The 12,132-nt window shown below is 45.3% G+C and overlaps 1 protein-coding gene across 6 annotated transcripts in view; it reads left to right on the top strand.

Annotated features, from left to right (window-relative positions):
• HDAC8 (histone deacetylase 8) overlaps positions 1–12,132 on the top strand; it is a 404,217-nt gene that overhangs the window by 101,066 nt on the left and 291,019 nt on the right. For all 6 annotated transcript variants that reach the window (XM_063937020.1, XM_063937018.1, XM_063937017.1 and 3 more), the window contains exon 3: positions 11,872–12,002. In XM_063937020.1, the coding sequence (XP_063793090.1) occupies positions 11,872–12,002 (131 nt within the window). The remainder of the gene's footprint in view (positions 1–11,871; positions 12,003–12,132) is intronic.

The following is a 12,132-nucleotide window of genomic DNA, read 5'->3' as shown; positions in this document are numbered from 1 at the left end:
GATCTTTCCTAGGATCTGGGTAATCAGACATGATTGATCTCAATTCTGTCCGGGACCAGGGATGGCGCATTGCACTGTCCTTGACGGGAATGGTTCCCTGATCGTCAGTCTTCCCATTGGGGACTGTGATCACCCTGACAGGACTAAACTCAATCACATCACCTTGTTTTGGTCTTATAATATGGGGTACATTTGTTTGTGCGTGATATAAAACATTGTACGTACCTGTGGACACGACCTCACCTGACCCTCCGTTAGGGGGTTTGATTATTGCCTTTACCAATTTGGTCGCGTCCACCTGGATGTCTTGTAGGATGGCTTCCGGAAGAGGTGCCGACATTGTTCTGGCCTCACTTTCATGAGTGTATTCCTGGGGGAAGTTCGACATGGGGTGCAACTTGCATAGGTTAATAGTTGTACATTCAACAGTATTACAATAATCATTGTTACATTTATTACACTTATTCTTATAATCTATACTACAGTTGCTAAGAGCGTTTTTATTGTTCAACCCTGTGCTTTTCTCCGCAACCACAATCCCCTCCATTGCCACCTCTCAAGATGAAAGTTAGGTAAGTAAGTTACATTTCTTTGCATTTCACTCTCCTGTTGCCATATCTGTAAACAATCATCATGTTTAACTCGTTGTTTCCAGGATTTTATGAGACTGATCCTTTGCCTTAAATTATGCAACACCTCTGAGTCAAAACTACCTATCCCGGGAAATGGTGCCTTATCCCCCGCAGTCATTCGTGTCCATTCATCACAAAAGGTCTCAGTGTGGGGACCATATTTCCCCCACATTACTAACCGAGCAGACCCTCGGGGTCTGCAAGCCTCTGGAGTCTGAATCCTGACCTCCGACCGTCTCTGTGTTGTGCACTTGGCTGCCATTGTGGACCTTTTTAACACAGAAAAACTTCCTAAAATGCACCAAACACAGAACTTCGTTGGAAATCCTTAAAGCTCTTCCACTGAACTTCTTCTGCTCCGGGTATCTCCGGTCCGCCTTCTAGCAGACACGTGTAGCCGTTGCAGGCCCTATCTCTAGAGATTTTCCTGAGAAAATTCCCTTCCTTTTTCTTTTACACAAATCACGCTTGCATGTGCTCCCTACAACACGTATGAGGGCAAGATTTACGCATGGATATACGACCTCATATCACGTTGCGTTATTGGTCACACATACAACCGTGCGGTCCAATCGTACCACTTATAGACACTTGTTGCCCATAAATGGTAGGATCATTGGAGTCTCCCTACTGTGCTCCAAAACAGCCAGAGCGTAATACAACGAAAACTTTATCACACTCTGTTGCACGTTTTCACTCAGATCGTGCTCATCACGTTCCACATAGATCACACAGATCACAAAGTCCACAAAGTGGAATTCAATACCGTTTTATCACATAGATCACAAAGTCCACAAAGCGGGATTCAATACACTCATACCGTTTTCAACCCACTATCATTCTTATAGTTTTCTGATCAGAAAAATCATTTCCCGTAGTCTGATAGCTCTCCCCAGAGGCGTTACAGTAAAGTAAGGTATTTAAACTAAATTTTGGAAACTGAACAAATGTGTGCTATTGTCTTGTGGCTTCTGTATCGCCTTACTATAAGCGATATTTCACTATATAAACGCTTACCAAACACCACACAGTATCTTCTATGCTGTGTGCTTGTTTTTTTCTCAGCACGTTATCAATGCAAATGGCAAACAGGAAGGTGAGATGTGAAACTTACACAGATGAAAATGCAATTCTAAATTTAATCTAATAACATACATTGATGTAAGCACACGCATATAGATATTACATATAAGTACCAATCACTATTACTTATGATTGACTATGATATAGATTAAATAAATGCATTAAAAAAAAACTCATTAAATGATGATTTCTTTTTGACAGTGGATGGCTGATTGTTTCCTGAGTCAACTGAAAACCAGCCGCTCAGAAAAAAAAATTAAAAAAATTTGACCTTCCCAAAATGGCCGCTGCTCCTCCCCCTTCCACCTCCATGAGGGTCACACAAAATGGTGGACAGACCATGCGGCCTCTTGTCACAAAGAAAGTCATCATTCAAAACTCCTAAAGTTATTCTAGGCCTGAGTGTGTAGTTGGCACCAAATTGAAATAAAAACCAGATTTTTCAAAGACAATAGCGTACTGTTCTTACCTCCGGTCCCAGATTCCCTCAGCACCCTTTACTAAGCGAAACAGACGCTTATCCAATCAGCACTGCAAGGAATATGATCCCGCCCTTTGCTGATGGATAATGTCTGCTGATATTACCTAGCAGAGATATGTGAAGGACTGGACGGCCCCCAATTGACAAATCCTAAATTCCTTTGTCGTATAACCAACCCTTTATGAAGTCTAAGAACACTGTACGCTGTTTACTTAAGAAGTATCGTATGGGTACGCTAGTTGCGTAACGATCGCTCAGCCGTAGGCGAGACGCTCAAGCGTCACGTTCGCTCACGGCCCAGAGATCACAGGCAGGCACGCTATTGGCTGTTGACTAACGTAATGATTCGCTATGGCGTAGCAGACGCTCGAGACCACGAGGAGATCACCAGCAGCGCAGACGCTCACAACGCTATACCTTTATGTCTAAACCTTATACCAATGAAATACACAGAATACCTTAATGTGAGTACAGGGTGTAAGTGCAACCTTGTGTAACCTGACTAATTACAAAGCTGCTTGAGCGTCACCGACGCTCAAGTGAACACTTAACACTATAGGAAATACACAGATACTGGTTTAGGGTCCAAAGCCTATTAACTGTATTATATCTAATATACTTGTAAAAGGGGATAACCGTACAAATGATACACTACAATATAACAAAGACTTCCTAACCACAGAACTAAACAATAAATACAAAAAGACAATACTACACTGACCTAAATGCAATACAATACAATACTATAATACTATGAGAGATATAAGAGAAAAGAGGAGAGAGAGAGAGAGAGAGAGAGAGAGAGAGAGAGAGAGACGGAGAGAGATGAGAGAAATTGGCTCACAGTAAGACAATGATAACATTAAATAAGAGACAACATGGTTGCAGATAAAACTACACATGTGAGAGACAATCGCTGCGCAGTTAGTCAATGCTGAATACAGCATGGGATGGAAGCTAGACTCCATTTTGAGAAACCTCCACTTGATTCCAAAGACCACACCACATGGCTGAAAGGGGGAGGGGAAGACATCCAGCAGCAGCCATTTTAGATTTGCAGGTCCAAACACATGGCACTTTATTCCAAAATGTCCAAGCCTCAAAACAATGCATATGTTCTGATTTTACAATTCCAAACCATCTAAATCACCTTTCACAATGTGATCCAACTTCCTAGAACCATCTCATAATTTCACATCCCAAACAACTTCAGTATCTCAATAACCAGAGCATATTCATCACAAGACCAGATCACAATGTAATTAACACAAACGTAACTGCATGGTGGTATTTATGATTAACAGGATATATATATTATAACTAACCAGCACAATCTATTTTAAATCTCCATAGGCAAGCAAATACCACAAATACTATGCTACAGATTGTATACTGTTCCAATTCATCACGGACTTCACAGAGTATCCACAAACACCCAACAATCACACAACCAAGTTACAATATCCTATTTAAACCAGAAAGCAATCTATCTGTTTCCTTATCTAGCCATGTGAGGTTCAATACTTAGCCTTTAGTTTGGAGGATGTCCTGGGGATTCAGCCGCCATGCTGCTGGGTGCTAGGTAGCTGTGTGTGTATGTGTGAGTGTAGCTACATTACATCTGTTCTCTGAGGCCACACCTGACCACTACCTTCCTGTTTGACCAGTACCTGGGGGAGGGGTCTTTCTTTCTCCTTTGTATTGAGTCACCATTCTCTTTGTATGTGCTAATCAGGTTCAGCCCTGAAAACTTAGTAAAAGGTTGTCTTGAGCATCCATTGTTCTAACAATATGATCTTAGCTTTTATACATATAATCATATCTATCCGCTGCAATGTCCCACAACAACACAACAGGCCTCAAACTAACCCACACCTCATTCTGCTTGCTTCAATACCAAACATGATGTGTTTATCTGGTTCGGTTCGAATGATACACATCCATGACATTAATTCATTAGCCAATTCTAAATCTCCATGATGTCTGGTGCTGTTCATTATTATAACCATGTACTGTATGAAACAAGCGCCGAATCCATCTCAGTGCCATGTCCGAGCAAATGCGTGTTTCCATATATTGCTGTGCTCGCTGCGCATATTTGCAAGTATAGCGACTTATATGTGTGCAGTTTATATGGTCTCTCTATGTAATATTTTTGACTTTGACAGTATAATGGCACATTAAGTGCACTATATGATAACTGGACATCCAGGACCAACATACGAATTGCTGAATATGAAGAATACGGTATAAGTCTAGAAACTGTTAATTGTTAGTAGTTCTTATATTACTCTCTGATCATGGAGACCTGGATAAAGTCCTTCTGCTCCCCAGCCAGGTAGGCCTAATATTCAAAGTTTTGGTTTTATTTTGTTTTCTATTTCAAACACCTGTGGCTGAGAGCATTTCTTTAACTCAGAAAGTGGCACAGTCCTCCTTACTGCTGGAAGAGCGCATATAGGGCCTAATTTAGACGTGATCGCAGCAGCAAATTTGTTCTCTAAATGGCAAAACCATGTGCACTGCAAGGGGTGCAGGTATACAGTGGGGCAAAAAAGTATTTGGAGAGCCACTGATTGCGTAAGTTGACCTACTTAAAAAGATCAGAGGTCTGTAATTTCCATCATAGGTACACTTCAACTGTGAGAGACAGAATCTGGAGAAAAAAAATTAGGAAATCACATTTGTATGATTTTTAAACAAATTTTCTCTTACGTCCTAAAGGATGCTGGGGACTCCGTAAGGACCATGGGGTATAGACGGGCTCCGCAGGAGAAAGGGCACCTAAAAAGAACTTTGACTATTGGTGTGCACTGGCTCCTCCCTCTATGCCCCTCCTCCAGACCTCAGTTAGTTAGATCTTGTGCCCAGAGGAGAATGGGTGCACTGCAGAGAGCTCGCCAGAGTTTTCTGTGGAAAAATAATTTTGTTAGGTTTTTTATTTTCAGGGAGTCCTGTTGGCAACAGGCTCCCTGCATCGTGGGACCGAGGAGAGAGAAGCAGAGCTGGCTTGTTAAGTTGGGCACTGCTTCTAAGGCTACTGGACACCATTAGCTCCAGAGGGAGTCGGAACACAGGTCTCACCTGGGGTTCGTCCCGGAGCCGCGCCGCCGTCCTCCTCACAGATGCCGAAGATAGAAGCCGGGTGAGTATGAGAAGGCAAAGAAGACATCAGGCGGCAGAAGACGTCAGATCTTCATGAGGTAAGCGCACAGAGTTAAGCTGCGCGCCATTGCTCCCATCACACACACACAAGCAGGCACTGAAAGGTGCAGGGCGCAGGGGGGGGGGGGCGCCCTGGGCAGCAATATTCCTCATATTTGGCATTGATAAGCATGGATTAGGCTGTGGCACAGTAAATTCGGTAACCCCCGCCATTTTTCTATAGAAAGTTGATGGGACCGAAGCCCGCCGTCGGGTGGGCGGGGCTTGATCCTCAGCACTAACCAGCGCCATTTTCTCCACAGAGACTGCATGAGGAAACGCTGGCTCCCTGTTCTCTCCCCTGCTGAGCTTCACAGGCTGGAAAAAAGAGGAGGGGGGCACTTTGGCGATGCAGTGAGTGGAGATTACAATTATATACATATAACAGCGCTATCTGGTCATATATTCCAGTGTTTTTAAGCGCTGGGTGTGTGCTGGCATACTCTCTCTCTCTGTCTCAAGGGCCTGGTTGGGGGTTTGTCCCCTTATAGGTAACTCCCTGTGTGTGTGGGGTGTCGGTACGAGTGTGTCGACATGTCTGAGGCGGAAGGCTTCTCCAAGGAGGAGGTGGAGCAAATGAGTGGTGTGTCCCCGTCGGTTGTGCCGACTCCAGATTGGATACGTTGCATGCAAGTGTGGCATCTTTACATAAAAGGCTTGATCAGGCTGGTTTAGGGGGGACATCAGGCGGTCAATCCTCAGATTGGACCGACTCACAGGGCCCGTCGGGGTCTCAAAAGCGTCCCTTAACACAAGACACTACTACCGACACGGGTTCTGATTCCAGTGTCGACTATGACGAAGTAAAATTGCACCCTAGGGTGACTAAAACCATTCAGTGTATGATTGTGGCAATAAGGGATGTGTTGCATATTGTGGATGAACCCTCGGTCCCCGACACAAGGGTACACATGTTTAAGGAAAAGAAACAGATTATTAATTTTCCCACATCTCATGAATTAAATGAGTTCTTTGGAAAAGCTTGGGAGACTCCGGATAAGAGACCGCAGATCCCCAAAAGAATTTTTATGGCATACCCTTTCCCTAAGCAGGACAGGGAGATTTGGGAATCACCCCCCACTGTGGACAAGGCCCTGACGCGCCTGTCCAAGAAAGTGGCGCTACCGTCTCCTGACACAGCGGCCCTTAAGGACCCTGCAGATGGCAGGCAAGAAACTACCTTAAAGGGTATTTATTCGCATATGGGTGCTGTGTTAAGACCGACGATTGCGTCGGCATGGGTGTGTAGCGCAATTGCAGCTTGGACAGATGAGCTGACAGATCAATTTGATAGTATGGATAAGGATACTATATTCCTAACTCTAGCCCATATAAAAGACGCAGTCTTATTTATGAGGGATGCTCAAAGGGACATTGGATTGCTAGCTTCTAGGGCCAATGCCATGTCTATCTCGGCGAGAAGATCCTTATGGACTCGCCAATGGACGGGTGATGTGGATTCCAAAAAACATATGGAAGTACTACCCTATAAGGGTGAGGTATTGTTTGGGGATGGGCTGACGGACCTGGTTTCCACAGCTTACAGCAGGTAAATCAAATTTTTTACCATATATTCCCCAACAGCAAAAGAAAGCAACACCCTATCAGATGCAGTCCTTTCGGTCGCACAAGTCCAAAAGAGGTCGGGGATCCTCTTTCCTCGCCAGAGGTAAGGGCAGAGGCAAGAGAGCACCTGTTTCGGCAGGTGCACAGGAACAAAAGTCCTCCCCGGATGCTCCAAAAACCACAGCATGACGCTGGGACTCCCCTGAGGGAGTCCGCACCGGTGCGGGCACGTCTTCGACTTTTCAGTCAGGCCTGGGTTAGTACGGACCTGAATCCCTGGGTGTTGGAAATAGTTTCCCAGGGTTACAAATTGGAATTCGAGGATGTGCCCCCGAGCCGATTTTTCAAATCGGCCCTACCAGCTTCCACATCGGAAAGGGATGTAGTGTTAGCTGCAATTCAAACGCTGTGTATACAGCAAGTGATAATCAAGGTTCCCCTGCCCCAGCAGGGAAGAGGTTACTATTCAACCCTATTTGTGGTCCCGAAACCGGACGGTACGGTCAGACCGATTTTGAATCTGAAATCCCTAAACCTGTACATAAAAAGATTCAAATTCAAAATGGAATCTCTCAGAGCAATAATAGCCAACATGGAGGAGGGGGAGTTTATGGTGTCTCTGGACATAAAGGATGCGTACCTTTATGTCCCCATATATGCCCCCCATCAGGAATACCTGAGATTCGCTGTACAGGATTGTCATTACCAATTTCAGACGTTGCCGTTTGGACTTTCCACGGCCCCGAGGATTTTCACCAAGATAATGGCGGAAATGATGGTGGTCCTGCACAAGCATGGAGTCACAATTATCCCATACTTGGACGATCTCCTGATAAAAGCGAGATCAAGAGAGAAATTGCTGAGCAGTGTGGCGCTCTCTCTGAGAGTGCTCCAGCAACACGGTTGGATTCTAAATCTACCGAAGTCACAGTTGATTCCGACAACTCGACTACTGTTCCTAGATATGATACTGGATACGGAACAAATTAAGGTCTTCCTCCCAATAGAGAAAGCCCAAGACATCCAGAACATGGTCAGAGATCTGCTAAAACCGAAAGGGTGTCAGTTCACCAATGCACTCGAGTTCTGGGGAAAATGGTGGCGGCCTACGAGGCCATTCCCTTCGGAAGGTTCCATGCAAGGACTTTTCAATGGGACCTTCTGGACAAGTGGTCCGGGTCCCATCTGCATTTACATCGGAAAATAACTCTGTCCCCAGGAACCAGAGTGTCCTTCCTGTGGTGGTTGCAAAGTGTTCACCTGCTGGAGGGTCGCCGGTTCGGGATTCAGGACTGGATCCTGGTTACCACGGACGTGAGCCTCCGAGGATGGGGAGCGGTCACACGGGGAAAGACTTTTCAGGGTCTTTGGTCAGACCAGGAGTCCTGTCTACACATCAATGTGTTGGAACTCAGGGCCATTTACAACGGCCTTCGACAAGCGGAGGTTTTTCTTCGAAACCTTCCGGTTCTGATTCAATCAGACAATGTCACAGCAGTGGCTCATGTGAACCGCCAAGGCGGGAAAAGAAGCAGAGTCGCGATGGCGGAAGTCACAAGGATCCTTCGCTGGGCGGAAAATCATGTAAGCGCTCTGTCGTCTGTCTTCATTCCGGGAGTGGACAACTGGGAAGCAGACTTCCTCAGCAGACACGATCTCCATCCAGGAGAGTGGGGACTACATCAAGAAGTCTTTGCAGACGTAACACGTCTTTGGGGAACTCCTCAAATAGACATGATGGCGTCACGCCTCAACAAAAAACTTCGGAGGTATTGTGCCAGGTCTCGGGACCCTCAGGCAGTAGCAGTAGACGCACTGTTAACACCGTGGGTGTTCGAATTGGTCTACGTGTTCCCTCCTCTTCCTCTCATCACGAAAGTGTTGAGGATCATAAGACGAAGAAGAGTACAGACGATACTCGTTGTCCCAGACTGGCCTCGAAGGGCTTGGTACTCGGATCTACAAGAGATGCTCACAGGAGACCCCTGGCCTCTTCCTCTGAGGGAAGACCTGTTGCAGCAGGGGCCCTGTGTATTTCAAGACTTACCGCGGTTACGTTTGACGGCATGGCGGTTGAACGCCGAATCCTAGCAAAAAAGGGGATTCCGGAAGAGGTATTCCCTACTTTAATAAAGGCTAGGAAGGAGGTGACGATAAAACATTATCACCGTATCTGGCGAAAGTATGTGTCTTGGTGTGAGACCAAGAATGCACCTACGGAAGATTTTCATTTGGGTCGTCTTCTCCACTTCCTACAGACAGGAGTGGATATGGGCCTGAAATTAGGCTCGGTTAAGGTACAGATTTCGGCCCTCTCGATTTTCTTTCAGAAGGAATTGGCTTCTCTTCCAGAAGTTCAGACGTTTGTAAAGGGAGTGCTGCACATCCAGCCTCCTTTTGTGCCTCCAGTGGCACCATGGGACCTAAACGTGGTGTTGCAGTTCCTAAAATCACACTGGTTTGAACCGCTTAACAAGGTTGAGTTGAAATTTCTTACCTGGAAGGTGGTCATGTTGTTGGCCTTAGCATCAGCAAGGCGAGTGTCAGAATTGGTGGCTTTGTCACACAAGAGCCCCTACTTGATTTTTCATGTGGATCGAGCTGAATGGAGGACACGTCCGCAATTTTTGCCTAAAGTGGTTTCGTCGTTCCATATGAATCAACCTATTGTGGTGCCTGTGGCTACCGGTGACCTGGAGGATTCCAGATCCCTGGACTTAGTCAGGGCCTTAAAAATGTATGTAGCCAGGACGGCTAGAATTAGGAAAACAGAGGCTCTGTTTGTCCTGTATGCTGCCAATAAGATTGGCGCTCCTGCTTCAAAGCAGACTATTGCTTGCTGGATCTGTAATACGATTCAGCAGGCTCACTCTACGGCTGGATTACCGGTACCAAATTCGGTTAATGCCCATTCCACTAGGAAGGTGGGCTCTTCTTGGGCGGCTGCCCGAGTCGTTTCGGCTTTACAACTTTGCCGAGCGGCGACTTGGTCGGGGTCAAACACTTATGCTAAATTCTGCAAGTTTGATACCCTGGCTGATGAGGACCTAGCGTTTGCTCAGTCGGTGCTGCAGAGTCGTCCGCACTCTCCCGCCCGATTGGATGCTTTGGTATAAACCCCATGGTCCTTACGGAGTCCCCAGCATCCTCTAGAACGTAAGAGAAAATAAGATTTTAAACCTACCGGTAAATCTATTTCTCCTAGTCCGTAGAGGATGCTGGGCACCCGTCCCAGTGCGGAAACTCTGCAAGACTTATATATAGTTGTTGCTTACATAAGGGTTATGTTACAGTTGACATCGGTCTTGGACCTTTACTGTTGTTTTTGTTCATACTGTTAACTGGTTATGTATGTTCCAGGTTACATGGTATGATTAGTGTGGGCTGGTATGAATCTTGCCCTTTGATTGCTAAATCCTGCCTTGTATTGTTCATCTCCTCTGGGCACAGTTCTCTAACTGAGGTCTGGAGGAGGGGCATAGAGGGAGGAGCCAGTGCACACCCATAGGGCACCTAAAAAGAACTTTGACTATCTCCTGCGAAGCCCGTCTATACCCCATGGTCCTTACGGAGTCCCCAGCATCCTCTACGGACTAGGAGAAATAGATTTACCGGTAGGTTTAAAATCTTATTATTTGTATATTCTTGCGGAAAATAAATATTTGGACAATCAAAAAGTTTAACTCAATACTTTGTAATATAACCTCGGTTGGCAATTACAGAGGTCAAACGTTTCCTGTAGTTCTTGGTCATGTTTGCCCACACTGTAGCACGTATTTTGGCCCACTCTTCTGTGCAGATCTACTCTAGATCTGTCATGTTTTGGGGCTGTCACCGGGGAAACACGGACTTTCAACTCCCTCCACAGATGAGATCTTCCATGGAGCCCCAGGTCAAGGGAGATTGTCAGTGATCTTGTATTTCTTCCATTTTTTAATAATTACGCCAACAGTTGATCTCTTCTCACCAAGCTGCTTGCCTATTGTCGAGTAGCTCATCCCAGCCTTGTGCAGCTCTACAATTTTGTCCCTGGTGACCTTAGACAGCTCTCTAGTCTTGGCCATGGTGGAGAGGTGGTAGTCTGACTGTTTGAGGGTGTGGACAGAGGTCTTTTGTACAGAGAACCAGTTCAAACAGGTGCCATTAATACAGGTAACGAGTGGAGGATAGAAGAGCTCTTAAAGAAGAAGTAACAGGTCTGTGAGAGCCAGAAACCTTGCTACTTGCTAACGTCCAAATATTTATTTTCCACAAGACTATGCAAGTAAATTGTTTAAAAATCATACAATGTGATTCCCCCCCCCCCCGTCCCCCCCAGATTCTGTCTCTCACAGTTGAAGTGTACCTATGATGGAAATTACAGACCTCTCTCATCTTTTTAAGTGGGTCAACTTGCACAATTGGTGGCTGTCCAAATAAATTTTTGCCCTACTTTAACCTGTGCAGAGAGAGTTAGATTTGTGTGGGGTGTGTTCAAACTGAAATCTAAATTGCAGTGTTAAAACTAAGCAGCCAGTATTTACCATGCAGGAAACAAAATAATCCACCCAAATCTAACTCTCTCTGCACATGTTATATCTGCCACACCTGCAGTGCACATGGTTTTGCAAACTGGTCTGAATTAGGCCCATAGTTTCTGTGTTTGGCTGTGCAGTTAAGGCCTGCCTTGTATCAGCTACTACAGTTCTGGAGTTTGTTCACCTTAAGGTGTTTCATACAATAAGTGCCAATATGCCAGCTGTTTGATAGGATCCTCTGGTGAATGCTGTAAAGGGGTTCCACACTACCCAGGGGACTGTAGATTTTATTGGAACAATTTTAAATTTCTTAATTTTCTGTGTGTAGTTTCACACTTACTTGTTTTTATGTTTTGGTTTAAAACCTGTAGATACACTTTCCCCATAGGGTTGTAAAGCCTATTGTTGCCACCATGGAAGAAATGGCGACATTCCATACTGATGCTTATTTACAACACCTTCACAAGGTCAGCGAAGAAGGGGACAATGATGACCCTGAGACCCTCGAGTATGGCTTAGGTAAGTGGAGAATCCATGTATAAAATGTAAGTACTGTTTCTCTAGCATCCATAAGGGATAATGGGGACAGAATTAGTATGATGGGGTATAGACGGGTCCAAAGGAGCCAGTGCACTTTAAATTTCTTCAA

The sequence above is a fragment of the Pseudophryne corroboree genome, chromosome 8 (assembly GCF_028390025.1).
Source record: "Pseudophryne corroboree isolate aPseCor3 chromosome 8, aPseCor3.hap2, whole genome shotgun sequence".
NCBI lineage: Eukaryota > Metazoa > Chordata > Amphibia > Anura > Myobatrachidae > Pseudophryne > Pseudophryne corroboree.
This window is presented reverse-complemented; position numbering and strand designations above follow the sequence as displayed.